Source organism: Sceloporus occidentalis, unplaced genomic scaffold, assembly GCF_023333645.1.
Source record: "Sceloporus occidentalis isolate IW3139 unplaced genomic scaffold, rSceOcc1.0.p SCAF_5, whole genome shotgun sequence".
Taxonomy (NCBI): Eukaryota; Metazoa; Chordata; class Lepidosauria; order Squamata; family Phrynosomatidae; genus Sceloporus; species Sceloporus occidentalis.
In genome coordinates this window covers 27,234,278-27,253,437 of record NW_028316985.1, presented here as the reverse complement: position 1 = coordinate 27,253,437, position 19,160 = coordinate 27,234,278, and the positions used below count along the sequence as shown (strand labels likewise).

Below are 19,160 nucleotides of genomic sequence, written 5' to 3'. Positions count from 1 at the left end.
TTATACATATTCATTCAAAAGTAAATCCTATTGAAGTCAATTGGGTTTAACCCCAACTAAGTGAATTGCAAGCTAGTGTAGTGGTTAGAGTGTTGGATTAAGACTTGGAAAACCTGAGTCCAAATATCCATTGTGCTATGAAGTTCACTGGGTGAAGTTTGGCCTCTCTTTCTGCCTAATCTACTTCATAGAGTTGTTGTAAGGATAAGATGGGGAGGGGAGGGAGAAGCCATGTGTGCTTCCTTGAGCTTTGGGAGGCAATACAGGACATAAATCTAATAAAACAATGATACGATGAATGTAATACATGCAGGGCCTTACACCTCATTTTAGTATTGATGCCTTTTTGAAGAGAGTCACAACGCACAATAAGAAATTCTGCTTAATTTCAAGAATCATGTCCTTTGAATTGTTAAGCTCCTGGTTCTTAATACTTTGTACTGATCTCAATAAGCAGCATTATACAGTTTACTTTTTTCTCCACTTCCATAGTTTTCTAACCCCACCAAAGAATATGTTTTTAAAATTTAATTTATGAAGTCAACAGTACACAATAAAACAAACATCCAATAAATTCAAGCATATAAAAGAATATTTAAAATACAGATTACTGTGTTAACAATGAAGACATCAGAGCATAGCTTCTAGAACATCTAGCTGTGATCCAACCCTTCAAAACATGTTTGTGTCTCCATCTTTTTCATAGAAGGGCTATCCAGTCCAACCCCATTCTGCCATGCAGGGACTCTCAGTCAAAGCATCCCTGACAGATGTCCATCCAGACTCTGTTTAAAGACCTCTAAGGAAGGAGACTCCACTACACTCCGAGGGAGTTTGTTCCACTGTCAAACAGCCCTTCCTCTATTTGGCTGAACATTTTAAAAAAGAAAGTTTACATATGTAATACATTTTAAAAATATACTAATAAAATGTTGCCATTGACTTTTTTTTGTTATGGGCAGATAAATTCAGCTAAACAGTCACATTCAAGAATGAAGTCTGCAGTTTAGGACAGGGGTAGGCAACCTTTTTGAGCCGGGGGCCGAGTTGCTGTCCCTCAGACAACTGGAGGGCCGAAGCCAAAATTTTTTAAAAATTAATTAAATAAATAAACCGGGACAAATGTAGGACAAAATTTTCAAATGGAGGACATGTTTTTTTAAAAAATGGAGGCCACACAAAAAAAATTGCTGATTTTTTTTTAAAAAATGTTAATGTAAATGCATGTTTTGGAGGCTTCTATAGACAATTGCCCCCGTTGCCCTCCGCTTGCCCCCCTTGCCCGCCTCCTCATGATAGGCCAAAGGCCCCACGCCCTCACGCAAGAGTCCAAAGGCTCCGGCGGCAATTGGCGGCAGGACTGGGCTGGGGCCGGTCCCAAGGCCTTCCCGGGCCGCATCCAGCCTGCGCGCCGCAGGTTGCCTACCCCTGGTTTAGGAAATACCCACTATCAGTTCTCAGTACAGATTATATAATAATTCTGTCCAAAAGGTTTCATGTGTTACACTCATGCATTTGTGGCTGGTCTCTGTCTACTTCATGTGTTCAGTAAAAGGAAACCAAAGTGCTTTACATATAGAACTGTCTTTTTCTTCTCTTAGGCCCTGTACCCACTGGCCATTAAGGCCAGTATGGGAGTAGAGTCAGGGCGTAGCATCCTCACAACACACACCCTGGCTCTGCCCCCATGGCGCCATGATGCTGCACACTGCACCACATGGTGTGCAGTGGCTTGGAGCTTCTCTGGCACTGCATCGGTATGACTCAGTGTCAAAGGAGCACTGCCAAGCCATAACAATGTGGCTATCATGCCCTTCGCAGGGCACAAAAAGGAACCACTTTTTGTGGCTCCTTTTTGTGCCCTGCAAAGGCTGGATCAGCCCTGACCCGGTGTGAAAAGGGGCAGGTGCAGGCCCCTTAGGGGCAATCTGTAGAGCCCCTTACTTATCCAATATGATAGTACTGCTATCAGTTTGCACTTGGTCCTTCAGATGTTTTATCCTACAGCAGAGGTGGAACAATTGCAGTGGACTTTCAGTCACTTCACAGTTTTTGTTTGTTTGGGGTTTGTTTTTGTTTTTTAGTAGTCCATGTGGCCCATGGTGGGTTGTTGTTGTTAATTGCCATTAAGTCTACTTCAACCTACGATGGCCCTATGAATGAGAGACCTCCAAATGTCTCTAAAAGCCCTGCTGATGTCTTGCAAACTCAGGGCTGTGGCGAGGCAGAGCTGATAAATTTGCTAGCTTCCATTCATCATACTTACTATCCATTGAAAAGTGTGCAGGTTGAAAAGTATCCAAGATATAAACACAGGAGACTCCACCACTCTCTGAGGGAATGTGTTCCACTGTTGAACAGCTCTTACTATCAAGAAGTTCTTTCCTAACATTGAGGTGGAATCTCTTTTGGTTGGAGTAGCATCAATGCATGTTTGTACTTCTATGTTTTCTTCCTTGAGAAGGGGTGTTGCTCCTCTACACAGGATCACAGAGTTACCTCTATAGTCATTTGATCTGTGTGACTGTAAAGAGGTCACTTCATTCCTCCCTTCTCTTCCTGGGGGTTGATAAACTTTTATGGCCCTTTGTTTGCTCTCCTCTCTCTCTGCTTTTCAGGCAGCATGGATGCACAAACCAGGCTGTGCTATTAATATGTTTTTCTTCTTACTTACATGAGAGTCAGCTCTAGGGACTCTTGTACCAAAGTATAGCTCTCTTTACTTTCTAGAACTAGATGTAACAATAAGCTAAGCTTCTTTTACCTAACTGTGCATCCTGTTTATTTATCAGAAGCTCAGATGTAGCCTTTTACTCAATACATGTGGAGTACATGCTTGAGGCTGTTTGCTGTTGCTGCTGCTAAACTAAGCTCACCGATAAGTAACTACTCAGGGATAGCTGTGTTGGCCATTTAACATATCCAAACAAAAAGCCATCAGTGATATCTTTATTGGCCAATCAAAATGCACAATATACTTGTTGCAAGCTTTCAAAGCTCCATGGGCTTCTTCATCAGGCAAGATGTTACAAACCAAACAGAAGGGGGGGGGGGAATCAATTGGAGATGTTAGTCAGATGCCTGCATGTTGTTTCAGTCCTTAGTAAAGATTTATGATAAGGAGGATATCTTTTGTAGGCAGGCTCCTCCTCCATCTGGCCATGAGGCAATAGGGAGATTTACAAAGTCCAGGAAATTTAAAGTCTATTTGCATCTCAACAGGGACCCCTCTTTTGCAGTCCAATATGTCTCCATCCCTGTGAGATCCCAGGCCTCTTTGTAGGCAGAGAACAATGGATTCCTCAAGAAGTCTCCATGTTTTTGCATCAGGAACATTTTGCTGGTGTAGAGGTAAAACATACGAATTCAGCCCAAATTTAAGGAGAAAATTGTTTTTCCTTGGTTGAAGTCCCAGTCCACAGGCCACTCTTCATGGTCCCCCTGTTGCAGCTACAATGCAGTATCTCACAATACAGAAAACACTCGGGGGTAGCTGTGTCGGTCATTGAACAACCTGCCTGTGGACTGGGACTTCAACCAAGGAAAAACATTTCTCCATCTTCTTACATTTGGACTGTATTCACATGTTTGCTTGCTTTCTCCTGTTTGGTTTGTAACATCTTGCCTGATGAAGAAGCCTGTGGAGCTTCGAAAGCTTGCAACCAGTAGATTGTGCATTTCGGTTGGCCGAGAAAGGTATCACTGATGGATTTTTGTTTGAATAATTAACTAATCCCCCCCCCCCCCCAACACCTTTTATAGTTTGCATCCATTGTTCCAGGTCCTGTTCTCTGGAGCAGCAGAAAACAAGATTGCTCCCTCCTTAATGTGACAAAAGCTTATTTTCCAAAGATATTTTACATTTATTTTTATTTTTCTTGGAACTCTCCCCTTAACCTTCGCTGTTGGCTCCATCGCCTCCGTTTTCATCCTTTAAGAAAAATAAGAATTAAGGCATTGGATCAACAGGGAGCTCCTCAGCACCGTAGTTATGTTAATAGCAGCGCAGAGGCTGGGGGGAGGACCAGGGGCGGATGACAGGGGACGCATGCCTCCAGCCAATCAGCGGCGAGGAGGGCCAGGGACTGGTCCAGGACTTGAATCCATCATTACGGGAAATAGGCTTAGCGGGGCATCCAGCGAAGACCATCGCGCAGCCTCTTCTACCTGAGTGAAAGGAAAAAGGGGTGACGAGGGAAAGGGGAACCCTAGTTTCAACGTTGGACTAGTACTCTCTGGGAGACCAGGGTTCGAATCCTGGCTCAGCCACGTAAACCCACTGGGATAGGGGTGACCATGGGCAAGTCACACTCTCTCAGCCTCAGAGGATGGCCTCTGAAGAAACCTTGACTGGTTCTTGGGATGTGTAGTTTTGAGGCACCAGCACTTCCATGAGGCTGAGAGAGTGTGACTTGCCCATGGCCACTCAGTGGGTTTCCATGGCCAATCCAGGTTTCGAATCCTGGTCCCGAGAGTCGTAGGCCAAAGCTCAGACCACGCTGGCTCAAATTCTGTAACTACACTGGGGAGATCATGCGTTTTGACACTTCTCCGTCCTATAAAATCCTGGGATGTGTAGTTTTACGAGGCACCAGCACTCCTTGACAGAGGTCCGAAACGCCCTGCAAAGCTACACTGCCCCAGAATTCCCTAGAATTGAGCCAGGGCAGTTCAAGTGGTCTCAAACTGGATTATTTCCCCAATGGGTTTTGGAACGATATGTTCACTCCCTTAAGGTCTCCCTAAGTCAGAAATGTGGCATAGTGGTTTGAGCGTTGGAATCCTGGCTCCGCCATGAAAACCCCCCGGGTGACCTTGGGCAAGTCACACTCTCTCCGGGCCCTGGCCTGGACCAACGACACCTGTTCTAGAGTCTGAAAGGTTCTCTCATCTGTTAGTATTCTCTTTCTTTCTTTCTTTCTTTCCTTTTCCTCTCCCTTCCTTTCACCTTTTTTATGCTACAAGAAGAGACTAACTACACCTGTTCTAGAATCCGAAAGCTTCTCTCCTCTATTCTTTCTTTCTTTCTTTCTTTCTTTCTTTCTTTCCCCTCCCCGTTCCTTCCACCTTTTTATGCTACAAGAGACTAACATGGCTACACCTGTTCAGGTTGGAAAGATTCTCTCCTCTATTATTATCCTTCTTTCCTTCCTTCCTTCCTTCCTTCCTTCCTTCTTTTTAAGGACAGATGTAGAATAAGAATATCTGGAGATCTAATTTGGACACCGTGTTCTAGGGCAACATGCCAATGATGTGTGTCTATGGGAGGGAAACAAGTAAAATCCTCATTATTTGATAGGTCCCTCATTCCTTGTCTTCAGGGAAGGGTCTGAAACGTATGGCTTATCTCATGTTTTTGGACTGCAGCTCCCAGCAACCCCTGCCAGTTACAGCCAACTGCGAGGCATTATGGGATCTGCAGTATGTCAACATCTGGAAAGCCAGGCGTTTCTCCATCTCATCCTCAAGGTCGCCATAGGGCAACCAGTTCCTTCAACGAATGTCTGTTCTATGGGGATTCCCCCCTCCTTCTCCCTCTATTTTGGACTGCAGTTCCCATGAGCTGTTTCCAGCAGGCATCTTTAATGGTGATGGGTTAAGGGAGTTGTAGTCCACCCCACCCCGAAGGGCCAAAGGTTCTCCACCCCACTTTCAAACTTAGCCTCCCAGAGTCCACAAAGAGGATGTGAAGGCAGTCCTATAACTTGAAAGTCTCTGTCTAAAGAAATTCTCGGCAAGAAATGTCAGTTTCCCTTCCATATGGAACAGCGCCCAAGATTTTGTTCCTTGCCATTCTTTCAAGAGCCCGTCTGATCTTGGAAGCTAAGCGATGCCAGCCCTGGTTAGTACTTGGATGGAGGACCGCCAACAAATAAACAGAAGGCGCCGTAAGCTATATTTCAGAGGAAGGAACTGGCAAAACCACCTCTGAGTAAAACCCTTTAAAATCCATGGGCTCCCCATAAATCGACAGGTGCCTTGAAGGCACGTGTTGCTGTTTTGTACCACTTCAACTGCCAGGGCTCAATGCTATGGAATTCTGGGAATTGTAGTTTGCTGTGGCACCAGTTCCCAGAATTCCATAGCATTGAGCCCTGGCAGTTGAAGTGGTGTCTAACCAGATTATTGGCAGTTACTGAATTGCCCCAGCTTGTTAGATAAATAAAATAAAGCTTTTGAAAGGGAGGGAGAGGGCAAGAAGCCCTGAGATGCTTTCTTGACAACTTCCACCTGCATTTCTGGTTATTCTTTTCTTTCTTTCTCTTTTTCCTTCCCTCCTTCTCTCTCTCTCTCTTTCTCTCTCTCTTTTCCTTCTCCCTTCCTTCTGCCCAAGAAAGCCCTGGCTGGGGAGCTGGAACACTTATAGATAAACCCGGATCCCCCTGATTTATGGCCTTTGCAAATGCTGGAGTCGGTCTCTGAATAGCTTTGCCTCGGAGCCCAAGAAAAAGAGCGAGAGAGAAAAGCAAGCCCTCGTGTGTTGCTAAGCGATTGGAGCAGATGCAAGGAGCTTTGCCTCAGTCCAGCTTTGCCCTTTCCTATCTTCAGTCAACGGGGCTCTTTGGGGGCCAAGAAGGAAGTGTGTGTGTGTGTGCGCGCGCGCGCGCGTGTGTATCTAGCACATTTAGCACACTGCAGCAATAATCCGGTTTGAGACCGCTTTAACTGCCAGTGTTCCATGCTACGGAATTCTGGGAATGGTCGTTTATTGTGGCACCCGACCGCTCCAGCCTTTGTTACAAGCAGCTGCACAACTTTGCTTCTAGTTTCAGAAGCCGGGTGCCACACACACACACACACACACACATATATAATGCACTCACAGAGAGCTAGAGCCATACACACACACAAATATATGCATCACACAGTCCCAGAGAACGACGGGAAAGGGAGCCATATATATATATATATATATATATATATATATATCACAGAGGCATAGAAAGTGTAGCCATATACATATACACACATACGTGTGTGTGTGAGTGAGACTAACCCCCACTGAGTCCCAGAGAGCGAGGGCAAAGGGAACCCCTCCAACCGTTATTCTCTAGCCAAGCCATGGCAAGAGCCTGGGTGACAATGGGCGTTTGTCCTGGAGTCCTGGGCCATAGAGGGCTTTCCCTTCTCTCCCCCCAACCCCAGCCCCTGCCCAAACCCCTCCCCGCCTTTGTCTTAATGGGGAAGAGAGAGAGGATGAATGTATGTATGGCAATGCGATGCTGAGACATGCAAGAAAATTCCGCTATAGCCTATTCCCCCCTACAATGTGAGTATTAATAATGGCCAGGAGTTGCTGTTTGCTGTGTGTGGGTTAAATCTGATCATTATCTTTATTTTTATATTTTCAATAGTGATTTTTATTGCCACCAGATATGCATCTATCACTATTGCTTTTCAACAGTGATTTTTAAAAAAAATTGCCACTATATATAAGTTGTGTGTGTGTGTGTGTGTGTTTCAGCATATGCTCTCTCTCTCTCTCTCTCTATATATATATATATATATATAATTTCTAAATATAAAATACAAAAACCTCTGTTCTAATACACAATTGACAATCACAAATTGTCTCGTTACGATTCTACTACAATCTTATATTTCCTAATCTATTTGTTATAACACTTATAACGACCTCTACAATATAATATTTACACTAAATAATAATAATAATAATAATAATAATAATTTATATTCCGCTTAATCGCAGGGAATCCAAACGGATTACAGCATTATATCTATATAACTGCCACAGTTTTCTTGGCAACAAATCCTATCGAAATCTTATTATTATTATTATTATTATTATTATTATTTCCCCCTTTTCTTTTTGGGGGGGAGAAGATTGGATCTCTTCCCCCCCCCCCCCCCGTCCTTTTTCTCCCCGTTTTCTGGGATGCCTTTTGCGTTTGCTTTTCCGCTTGGTTTGGCCCAACGCAAAGTAGTGCCTTTTTGCAAAGCAAGGCCATGATGGAGAGGGAGAAGGAGGGGGGCAAGGAAGCCTATGAGGCGGATTCTGGTCACGTCTTTACTAACCGACAACAAGGAGAGAGAGAAAAAGGCGGGGGGAGACCCAATTTCTTTTTTGAATCTTGGTAATTGGGTGCTTTTACACTCAGATCACGCCTTTGGGGGGGAAATCTTTAAAAAGAAGAAGCCAGAGAGATCCTCAGTTTGAATCAAGAGAGGCACACATTCCTGCTTGCCTGCCTTTGGCTTCCTTTTCCCCTTTTTCTCTTGTGTGTAACCTGGTTGTATGTGTGTGCTGCCTGGAGAAACACCAGCCTTCTATTGATTAGACTGGAGTTGTGTTGAGTGTAACTCTTGTGGCATCTGCACTGGAAAGATAACCTGGTTTGGTACTACTTTGTCTGGCTCAAGGCTATGGGCCCACAACAAACTCCAACTCCCAGAATCCCATAGCCTTGAGCCAGGCAGAGTTAAAGGGGTGCCAAACTGGGTTATTTCTCCAGTGTGGATACAGCCTTGCAAGGTCCAAAACTCACTGCAGAAATCATCCAGTTTGAGACCGCTTTAACTGGCTCAGTGCTAGGGAATCCTGGGAACTATAGTCAATTGTGGCATCAGAGATCTCTGACAGAGAAGGCCAAAGGTCTCACAAAACTACAGACCTCATAATTCTCTAGCATTGAGGTAGAGCAGTTAAAGTGGTCTCAAGCTGGATTGTTTCTGCAATGTGTTTTGGACCTCAGTTAAGAAGGTACTGAAGGATTTCAGTGCAAGCAGAGTCCTTCTTGGCCCCTGTGAGGACTAGGGACAAAGGGCAATAATAGAAGACAAGTAATAACATTCCAGCCCTCTTTAGGAACAGAAAAAGTAACTTCCCTGGAGATCTCCCTGTCCCATGGCTGAGAACATAAGAGTTTCTTGAGGGAGTTTATCACACAGGAGGAATTTCTCTTAATTTCGAATGAAAAGAAAGTGGGGCCAGAATGCATTCACATGAATTCGATTGTTCAGCGAATTGCATTTGAACTGACTTCCCATTGCCTGAAAATAGCTTGCCATTGCCCGAAATTGCATGTGACCACTTCTCACGCAATAGCATGAAACCCCATGATTGTGTTCAGACTGACTTCCCATTGCCCGAAATTGTGTGTGGTAGTCTATCACACAATAACCTTAAACCCCATGATTGCATTCAGATTGCCATTGGATTATACTTCCAATTCCCCTTTTCTGATAACTTCCGAGGAGTCTCTGTTTTGATTGGCCAGCAAAGATTATCCCTCTTCAGTGGATTATTTTTTATTTTGGTCCAAAATAAACTGCAGAAATAATCCAGTCTGAGACTGCTTTATCTGCCCTGGTTGGGAATCCTGAGAACTGTAGTTTATTGTGGCACCAGAGCTATCTGACAGAGAAGGCTCAGTGTCTCACAAATTACAGTTCCCAGGCTTTCCTAGCAATGAGCCAGGGCAGTTAAAGCAGTTTCGAACTGGTTTATTGCTGCAGTGTGTTTTGGATCTTTGTTGTATTCTAATGTGTAGCAGTTACTGGCAGGTTGGTAAGACAGGTCAGGCTTTTCTCGAGTGAATTCACATTGGCAAAACAGAAGACCAAAAGAGTCTCATTTCAATATTACTTCAACTTCCGTGTGAATGCTATACATCCCTTTGCACACCCCACTCACCCCTCTCAAAGGGCCTTTCTCCTCTTTGACATTTGGCTTCTCTCCTTCTTAACACACCATTCATCAATGGCAAAAAAAGAGAATAGTAGACAAGATGCATGGTAGAATCAGGAAGACATCGTTTTAATTGAAAACAAAAGTTTTATTACCAAACTAGTTTGTATAAAACATGGTTATACATGACTTTTTGTAAGTTTGTAATAAAACCACATGAAAAAGGCAATGGCAAAAGGTTCTCTTCCCTCCTCTTTCCTTTCTTCAAAAGGCAGCAGCTTGTAAAAATAAATAGCTGCCATTTTGTGTTTGGACAATAGCTGCATAAACTTTGTTCACGCCGAACATTGTTTAATAACATTATTAATACATTAGCATAAGTTGCTATCAAAAAAGTAAGACACATCGGTGCTAAAGTACATCTGGAGGCATTTCTGAGTCCTTTACAAAACCACATAACAAAAACATGGCAGTTGTAAGGTCACGTTGACTACGCATCTAGATATGGAGAGGTAATAAGCATTACGTATTTGTAAAAAGGTATCAAGATATACACATTTTAAACCATTTGTACAAAAAAAGATCTATAAATTTCTCTGTCTCTTATATACAAAAATAGCTTAATATATCCCCCCAATCTGGTTAGGATTGATACAAATAGATTTTTTTATATAATAAAAAGTTCACAAGAAAAAAATTGGAAGCATTTTAAGATGGGAAGGGTAACAGGAGAGTGGACAATTCAAAGGACCCTTTGAATACAGAGTAGATTTTATTTTCAGAATCTCCACAATATTAGGCAACTAGGGCTCCAATTTTTTTTTTTTTTTTACACTTGCTTAAGAGTAAATCTTACTGAATTTAGTAAGTGTGCATAAGATCAGTCTGCACAACTGCAATCCTAAGGTCACTTACTAGGGAATAGTTTCCACTGAATTCTGTGGAACATAGGTTTGAGTAAAAAATACTTGGGATTGCGCTGCAATTTGGGACCATAAAGCAGTGAACAAGCCTCTCTTTCAAAAGAGGCAATACTGTGTTTATTTCAACAAGAAGGGGAAGCTCATGGCTCTATTGAAGACTGATATGGAATAGGCAGTGTTGTTTTAAGTTTTTGGGATAAAGAATAGGCAGTAGATGCTCCTCCAATGCATCAAAGGCCCCTTGTTGCTTCTAAGGCCATAGAGTGCAACCTGAGCCTCTGCATGTTTACTTGAATCCCACTGAATCCAATAAGGCTTACCCCTGTGCAAGTGTGCACTGGGTTGAAGCCCTTAAGCTGCACACTCTTGCACACTTATTTGGAAATAGGAAGCCCTATTAAACTCAGTAGGCCTTGTTCCCCAATGCGCAGCCATGGGATTGAGCTTCATGCCACGCCGAACAGCAGGGAGTGCAAAGGTAGAATCTGGGAGTGCTTCAGATTTCTTGGAGAAGTCCAACTCCTTTCTGTGCGTCACTGTTTCGACTGTATTTTCTTTTCCACAATGGGAAAGAGAAAGCGGCAGTTAAGATGCAACCATTTCCCAACCAGTCCTGTGCAACCAAAAGAAAGGGAGAAGAGAGAGAAAGGTCAATGTCAAGGCTTAATCCAAGATGAAAGGCAGCAGCTTCCAAGAACAGTAGTATTTGGACAAGGACACAATTGAGTTTGGCTTGTCAGCTCCCTTAATCACTCATTGAAGCAAATCAGTTCCATAGCCAGGCCCACAAGTCAGTTAAGGTTACAGTTCTAAAGATATTTATCATAGGAGTAAGACCCAACAAACACTGTGGGGCCTATTCATAAGTAGAAATGTACAGGACTATGCTCTAGGCAAGATAGTTTGGATTTAAGTCAAAGATATGTTCAAGGAAGCTGTTCAAAATTGTGTTGTAATCCCCAGGGACTTCAATGGAACCTATTTCAGATCACTGTCCTAAAGACACTGATAACTCATGAATGTTTACTGAGAAAGAAGATTTGTTGTGTTTCATGGGGCTTACTCCTAGGAAAATGCCCATAAGTCTGCTGTCCTAAAGGTGCATACTAGTAAGCTTCTTTGACTATGCATTGAACTGTGCTCCATAAAGGATGGGCTTAATTATATATGGCATTTATTACATATATGCTTTTCTTCTACAGCGGATCTCAAGGTGCCGTGCATAGTGTCCCCAGGCACTGACCAGACCCAAGATGTAAGTGGTCTTCCTCACACAATTTATGACCAGTCCTTGCTCTGCTAAAGCTAGTAGAAATAGCATCCAGGAGACCAAACACATATGGAAATAAATCCCATTGTGATTTATATCATAAGGTTGTGGGTTCTCTCTGCTAGATGATTTATTGAGATCAATGGAACTTGATTCCAAGTAAATGGGTGAGTTAGGGGCTTTTGGACATGGGTGCCAGTCAACATATGCTGAGTTATGGCTGGGCGGGGGGATGGGTGTCACTGTACTCTAGGACTAAATCAATGTGTTACTGATGGGTTAAATGGGTTGTGAGACACTTACTGTTTAAGGACAGATAGGGGAATCAATAAAAGACTTAACATACATGTCAGACCAAGGTGGACCTAGCTTTTCAACTCACTCTAGATGCCTACTACTCTATACTAGTTTCACTGCTGGTTCCAATTGACGATCTTTCAGGCCTATAGTAAATTCAGCATTTGGTGGAATGAAGAAAATGTTAAGCTATACAAACCGCCCAGTAATGGATCCGACTAAATCTGCTTCAGGAGCACTTCTAGCATGACTGCTGGTTTACAACAATGATAAAAGAAATGATACTTCCCCCAGGAAAACTAACCAATCCTTGGAGAGTTCAGTCCACCACCATTCCAGCCAATGGGGAGAGGAGCCATCGATTTCAATGGGATGCTGATATCTCCACCCTCAACGAGTTTAATGGGATGGGATCCTCCTCCCCATAAACACGCTCAGACTGCATCCCTGCTGCAGAAATCATCCACTTTAGCTGCCATGGCTCAGTGCTGTGGAACTCTGGGAACTGTCATTTCTCATGGCACCAGAGCTCTCTGACAGGGAAGGCTTAATATCTCACAACAGAATGACCATTCCCAGAATCCCTTCACACTGAACCAGGGCAGTTTAAAGCAGTGTTAACCTGGATTGGTATGGCTGGTTAGACACCACTTTAAGTGCCAAGGCTCAGTGCTGTGGAATTCTGGGAATGGTCGCTAGTAAATGGGTTCGACACCACTTTAACTGCCTGGGCTCAATGCTATGGAATTCTGGGAACTGGTGCCACAACCAACAACCAACTGGTGCCACAACCAACGACCCGGTTTGGGACCGCTCTAGCTGGCTTGAACCAGAAAAGAGTTAAAGCGGGGCCAAACCGGGCCATTTCTCCAGTGTGGATGCAGCCCGAGTGTCCTATGCCCTGGCAGGGCTAGGTAGGTGGGCATACTGTGGCATAATACCCCGAACGACCCACCTGCTGCCCAGTCCCAGCTCGGTCCCTTGGGGCTCAGAACCAGTTGGTGAAGTCGAGGAGCTCCTGCTCTTCGGGACTGAGGGGGTCGTAGGAGGCTTCGTCGGAGGAGTAGGAGGAGGAGACCGGGGAGCCGGCCATGGAGTTGAGGTCGTTGGGGTAGTTGGGGGAGATGGTGGGCGAGAGGACCCCGGCCTGGAAGGCGGCGCTGACGGCGTCGTGCTCGTCCAGGAGCTGCTGGAGGGCGCGGATGTACTCGACGGCGGAGCGGAGGGTCTCCACTTTGCTCATCTTCTTGTTGGCGGCGCCGTTGGGGACGTGTTCGCGGAGGGTGGCGAAGCCCAGGTTGACCAGCTTGACCCGGTTCCGCTCGCGCTCGTTCCGCCGGGCCACTGCCGCCGGCTGCTGCTGCGGGAGGCTGTAGCCGAAGCCGCTGAAGTTGAGCCGCCGCTTGCAGCGCATCAGCTCCGGCGAGGAGGAGCGGGGCCGCTTCGGCGCAGGTTTCGCACCGGGGGCCTTGGGCGAGCCTTGGCTGCCCCCCGCGGGGCTCCCCGGCTGATGCTGCGAGGAAGAGGAGGAGGAGGAGGAGGAGGAAGAGGCGGCGGCCACAACGGCGGCGAAGAAGCAGGCCGGCTGCAGGAACGGAGGGGGAGGCGGAGGCTGGGCGAGGGCGCTGTCCATCTGGGCGGAGGGCCCGCTGGCCATTGGGAGGCCTGGCCGGAGGGAAGGGGAAAGGGCAAGGCAAGGAGGAGGAGAAGCAGATGGGGGAGAAGGAAGGAGAAGATGGGGATGAAGGAAGTGGAAGGAGGAGATGGAGATGGAAAAGAGAAGATGAAGAAAGTGGAAGGAGGAGACGGAGGAGAAGGAGATAATGGAGGTGGAAGAAAAAGAAGGAGATGGAGATGGATAAGAAGGAAGGAGAAGGAGATGAAGGAGGTGGAAGGAAGGAGAAGAGAGAGATGGATGAGAGAAGAAGATGGAGGAGAAGGAAGGAAGGAAAAGAAGGTTATGGAGGAGGAGTACGAGATGGAGAATAGAAAAGAAGGATATGAAGGGGAAAGAGGCGGGAGAGATGGAGGATATGAAGGAGAGGGAGAAGAAGGTGCAGAAGAAAATGAAGAAGGAAAAGGAGACGGAGAAGGAGGGAGAGATGGAGATGGAGGACGGCGAAGGGGATGAAGGAGGAGAAGTGAGGGAAGGAAGGTTGGGGGGGGGGGAGAGAAAAAGCAAGGAGAGGAATTGGTCTTGCTGCGGAGGGTTTGGGGCCCCGGAGCTGGCCTTTGGGTCGCGGTGGGGGGGAAGAAGGCAAAGCGGAGAAAGAGGTTTGGGGAAAGAAGGCAGGAAGAAGTTGGCTTGGCCTTGTGGCGGCGGAGCACCGGTGTCCCCAGCGGGGCTCGGCTGGCCCTCCTCCTCCTCTTGCTGCTGCTGCTGCTCCTCCCTGCTTCCCTTTGGCCCGAGGAGGGAGGGAGGGAGGCTCGTGGCGCTCGCGTGTGCGCTGCCTGGCCTCAGCCAAAAGCTCTTTTGCCAAACGAGGGCCAGGGATTGTCTCTCTTATAAGGGACGGAGGGCAGAGCGCCGGCGGCGGCTGCCCTTCTTCTTCTTCTTCTTCTCCTCCTCCTCCCTCCCTCCCTCCCTTCGCCCCCTTCCTTTCCACACTCCCCCCTTCTTGTCTCCCCCCTCCGCCTCCGCCGCCTTCTCTTTCTCTCTCCTTCCCTCACAGACCCACGGTTGCACCTTGCAGGCGCCTTCCCTCCCAAACTCCCCTAGAAGGAGGGGACTGTCTGGGGGGCGAGGGAGGGGAGAGCCCCACAAGTGCCCCCTTCCCCCTCCCTCCCCACCCAGACACCCCAAGGACCAGGACCGAGAGGCCAAGCCCGGGCCCCTCCAGCTCCGCCCCCCGCTCCCCTCCCTCTCCCTCCAAGGGCGGTTGTTGTGGCAAGTGCGTGCGCCCGGCGCGTGCCGTTGGCCCAGGCGCTGAATAAACAATTGGGCCGGGCCTTTGCATGGGGAGGGAGGGGAGGGGAGCAGCAGGACAGCCGGCGCTGATTGGCTGAGCCCAGGAGGAAGAGGAGGAGGAGGAGGAGAGGAAGGGGACAAGCGAGGGAGCAGCAGCCCCCAGACGCCTCGGGGACAGAGGGAGGGAAAGGTGGGGGAAGCAGGAGCTCTTGACTTCAAGGAAGAAGGGCATGGGCAAAGGGGAATGGAGCCTCCAGAGTGCACTTTCCAGAACGGAGGCAAAAAGAAGACGACTAGGAGTGGGAATTATGGAGAGAGACTTTTTGGCTGCCTCCACACTGGAGAAGGAACCGGGTTTGGCACCGCTTTAACTGCCCTGGCTCAAGACTACGGAATTCTGGGAGTTGGGGTTTGTTGTGGGGCCCAGAGCGGAGCCAGTGCAGCCACATAAGTTGCATTTTTTCCCAAGGAGTACATGTGTGGTGGAAAGAATCTTAATAAATCTGTAGGTAAACTTTAGCTGAGGTCTCTCAGGCAGCAGATTAGCCTGTTAGGGAACCCTGGTGGCGCAGTGGTTAAATGCCTGTACTGCAGCCATCCACAGCCACAAGGTTGTGAGTTTGATCCCAGGGACACCAGGGTCCACTCAGCCTTGCATCCTTCTGTAAGTGGCTACAATGAATACCCAGCTTAGTGAGGGGCCACTAGTTTACACATTGCTTTCACACATACACTTTAGGGAGTGCTTAAGTCAGTGGTTCACAACCTTCCTAATGCCGCAACACTTTAATACAAACCATAACATTATTTTTGTTGCTATTTCATAACTCTAATTTTGCTACTGTTTTCCTATGGTCTTAGGTGACCCCTGTGAAAGGGCCGTTCAACCCCAGAGGGGTCGCAATTCACAGGTTGAGATCCACTGGCTTAAGTGCACTGATAAGCGCTATAGAAATGTACTTGCTATTGCTATTGAATCAAGACATAGCCAACACAGTCTAGCAGGTTCTGGCTAACTGTTTTGGAATCATTCACTATTAGACTTCTTGTCCTTAAGGAAGACTTCAGTGGACCTACCTATTCACTGTAGTGAAATAGCTTTGGTGGCCCCAGCCAGCTAGTACCCATGGAAATATCTTCTTCATAGAATAATTGAGAAAGCCCAGTTCTGCAAGTGTTTCATACTGCCTTTGGAAATGCACATAGAGCCTGGGGTGAGGGGAGAAGGAACCACGCAAAGTTATAAACTACTTTAAAGTCCTGCTGAACTTAATGGGATTTTATAATTTATGGCTAAGTGATTCCATCATGGTGATACAGCTTGTGAGGGCAGCAAGTGAGGGTAAAACCCTCTTATCTCACTCCCAATCAAGCAGACATTGGTGGCTGGTGGCTTCCCTATCAGTGGGGTAGTGAGTCTGCTCCAGGTTTCAGTTTTAAATTATCTGTGCAGGGTGCTAAGTCTTATCCTCAAAATAGGCTTGGCATTTTGGATAACTACTTAAAATTTGGACTAAAATCCAGAGCAGTTCTACTCCTCTACTCACATGGGAACATTGGCTTCCACAGTATGTTGTTGTATGCTTTCAAATTGTTTCAGACTTACAGTGACCCTAAGGTGGCACTGTCACAGGGCTTTCTGGGATTGATAGTGTGGGCCACCCAGTTCGGTTTCCATCACCAAATGTCTTTGTCTAACACTGAAACCACTACACCACACTGGCTTTCCACCAGTAAATAGCCACTTTTTCCCCCTTAGTGCAGACTCCCAGCTCATGTACTTTTACTTTATAATCTCAGGTTTTCTTTTAGGTTTATATGGTTTATAATAAACCACTTGCATTCCAGATGTCCTTCTTGGCTGCATCTACACTGCAGAAATAATCCAGGATTATTACAGGAAACTGTTAACATGATTTTAGGTGAGTGTGTCAATAGGTGAAGGAGCTACTAGTATCAATGGGCATAATGTAAAGTAGAGTCTATATGCTTATCTGCCACTGAATGTAAATAACTTGGTCATCTTCCCATCATTCCCATGGGAAAGACCTAAAGTGCACAGCCCTTTAGATATAAAAAAACAGCAACACTCTGGTATAGATAGTATGAAAGTACACTTACTATAATACCAATGCAACACCTTTATGAAGGTATTCATACAAAGAACAAAAGACAGTAAAGTTTTGAGCTTAGAAATGGAAGGGAACAGAGTTTACTAAATTCCCTGTTGGACTACAACTCCCAGAATCTCCCAGCCACTGTGGCCATAAGTTTAAATTCTAGGATGGACAGCACTGCTTCAGGTTGCAAGAAGATTATATATTTTGAATGCTCTCAGGAGGAAAAGTCCTTCCTCATAGAAAACTAGCACAGCAAGAGGGAAGCTGGTTGTTAACTTGAAGAGACTATCTTTCAAAAGAAACAGCAGTTTCTAAAGGCACCTTCCACTCTTTAGTGGAAAGTCTTTACTGTTTCTACCACCTCAGCATTCTAGTAACCGATCCTACTGCTTGTATAGAGCTTGTTCTGATCCATCACTAATTCCATCACACGGAGGCAACAGCTGAGATGAAAAGAGGCAAGGCTGTACGCTGACCTGGAGCAGGTGCACAGTCAGGACCCTGGACAAGACTAGAGATGCTAAGCCAGTTGTGAAGTTTCAGGACCACAGCTAGCAATTCTGCATGGGGGGGGGGGGGGCATTCACCTGGAGCAACTGGCAAGGTTTGACGCTTTGCCAGAGTCGCTCATTAGCTCTCTACCCCTTCCCTCAAATGTAGCATCTGGTTTCTTTAAAGGGCTAGTACCCTTTTTATACAGTTCCTGTTTTTTTTCTGGGAATATGGTTTAGATTTGTGGTTGCTGAGTTGGAAAAAGATCTGATTGGAGTCAGTGGACAGAGGTGCTTCCCCAGGGTTTAGTGGAGAGAGTACCTTTGCCATCTAGAGCAGGGGTTGGAAATATGTGACTTCCCCAATATTGCTGGGCTGCATTGCTCATTATCTCTCACCATTGGCTATGCTGGCAAAGGCTGATTGGAGGTTCTGTTAAATACACTGAAATTCAACCTATTCTTTGAATCTAGAATAAGGGACCCTACTCAGAGCAGACTGGGCACAAGTTTGAGTGTTCCTTGACATTGCTGTATCCAAAGGCTCATAGTCCAGGACATGTCAGAACAAGGTTCACTATACAGTACATGCAAAATAGGTAAGGTTTTAAAATATATCTAAGGTATACCTCAGTTAATGAAGCAGGTGTGTTCTACATAGTAAGTATCACTACACTTAATTTGTTGTTGTTAACTACCCTTGAATTGATCTCAACTCATGGTGACCCTGTGGATGAGACACGTCTCCAAGGCTTCCTGTCCTCCACTATTCTTCTAAGTTCTTACTTATTTATGCCAGTGACCTCCTTTATTGAGTCCATAAGTGTTTCTCAACTTTTTGTCCTCCAGATGCTTTGGACTTCAGTTCTAAGAATTCCTGAGCATTGGCCATATTGGCTGGATCTCCTGGAAGCTGAAGTCCAAAATGTTTGGAGGTTCAAAGGTTGAAAACTACTGATCTAGTATATGGTCTTCCTCTTTTTCTACTTCCCTCCACCTTTCCTAACATTATTTTCTTTTCTAATGAGTCATGCTTTCTCATGATGTGGCCAAAGTAGACAGCCTCAGTTTAGTCACCTTTGCCTCCAGGGAAATGTGTTCTTGATCTGTTCTGTATACTTAGTACTCTGCTCCAAATGACTGTTGAGTGAGTATCAGGATGGTTTCTCCAGATCGCATCAAAACATGAGTGGTCATAAGCCTCTTTTTGGCTACTGTGAGTGAGTTATGATTTTGCTTGGGGTGGTGTGGGGAGGAAACCTATGTAGCTGTCAGTTACCACTGCAGAACAGTGAAAAAAGACTCATGGGATTGCCCAGTGCTCTACTAGTGACCTTCTGCCACCATTTCAGAACTGGGGTTGATAAGTGCTTTCAGACATACACAGTGATCTAAAAGTAGAGAAGTGTGAGTTTGGCGACTGAATGACTTTGGAAGGTTTGGTTTTCTGGATACTTTTTTCACTACAGCTTCTACAATTCCTTTCATTGACCAAGCTGACT

General features: G+C 45.8%; 1 protein-coding gene across 1 annotated transcript; it reads right to left on the bottom strand.

Annotated features, from left to right (window-relative positions):
- Positions 1-9,875: 9,875 nt before the first annotated feature.
- Positions 9,876-14,477, bottom strand: LOC149311816 (achaete-scute homolog 1a-like). Its single transcript, XM_089526723.1, has 2 exons — positions 13,095-14,477; positions 9,876-11,185 (listed from the first exon to the last, which is right to left on the bottom strand). The coding sequence occupies exon 1, from the start codon at positions 13,794-13,796 to the stop codon at positions 13,128-13,130; it is 669 nt and encodes a 222-aa protein (XP_089382849.1). The 5' UTR covers positions 13,797-14,477; the 3' UTR covers positions 9,876-11,185; positions 13,095-13,127.
- Between the last annotated feature and the right edge of the window lie 4,683 nt (positions 14,478-19,160).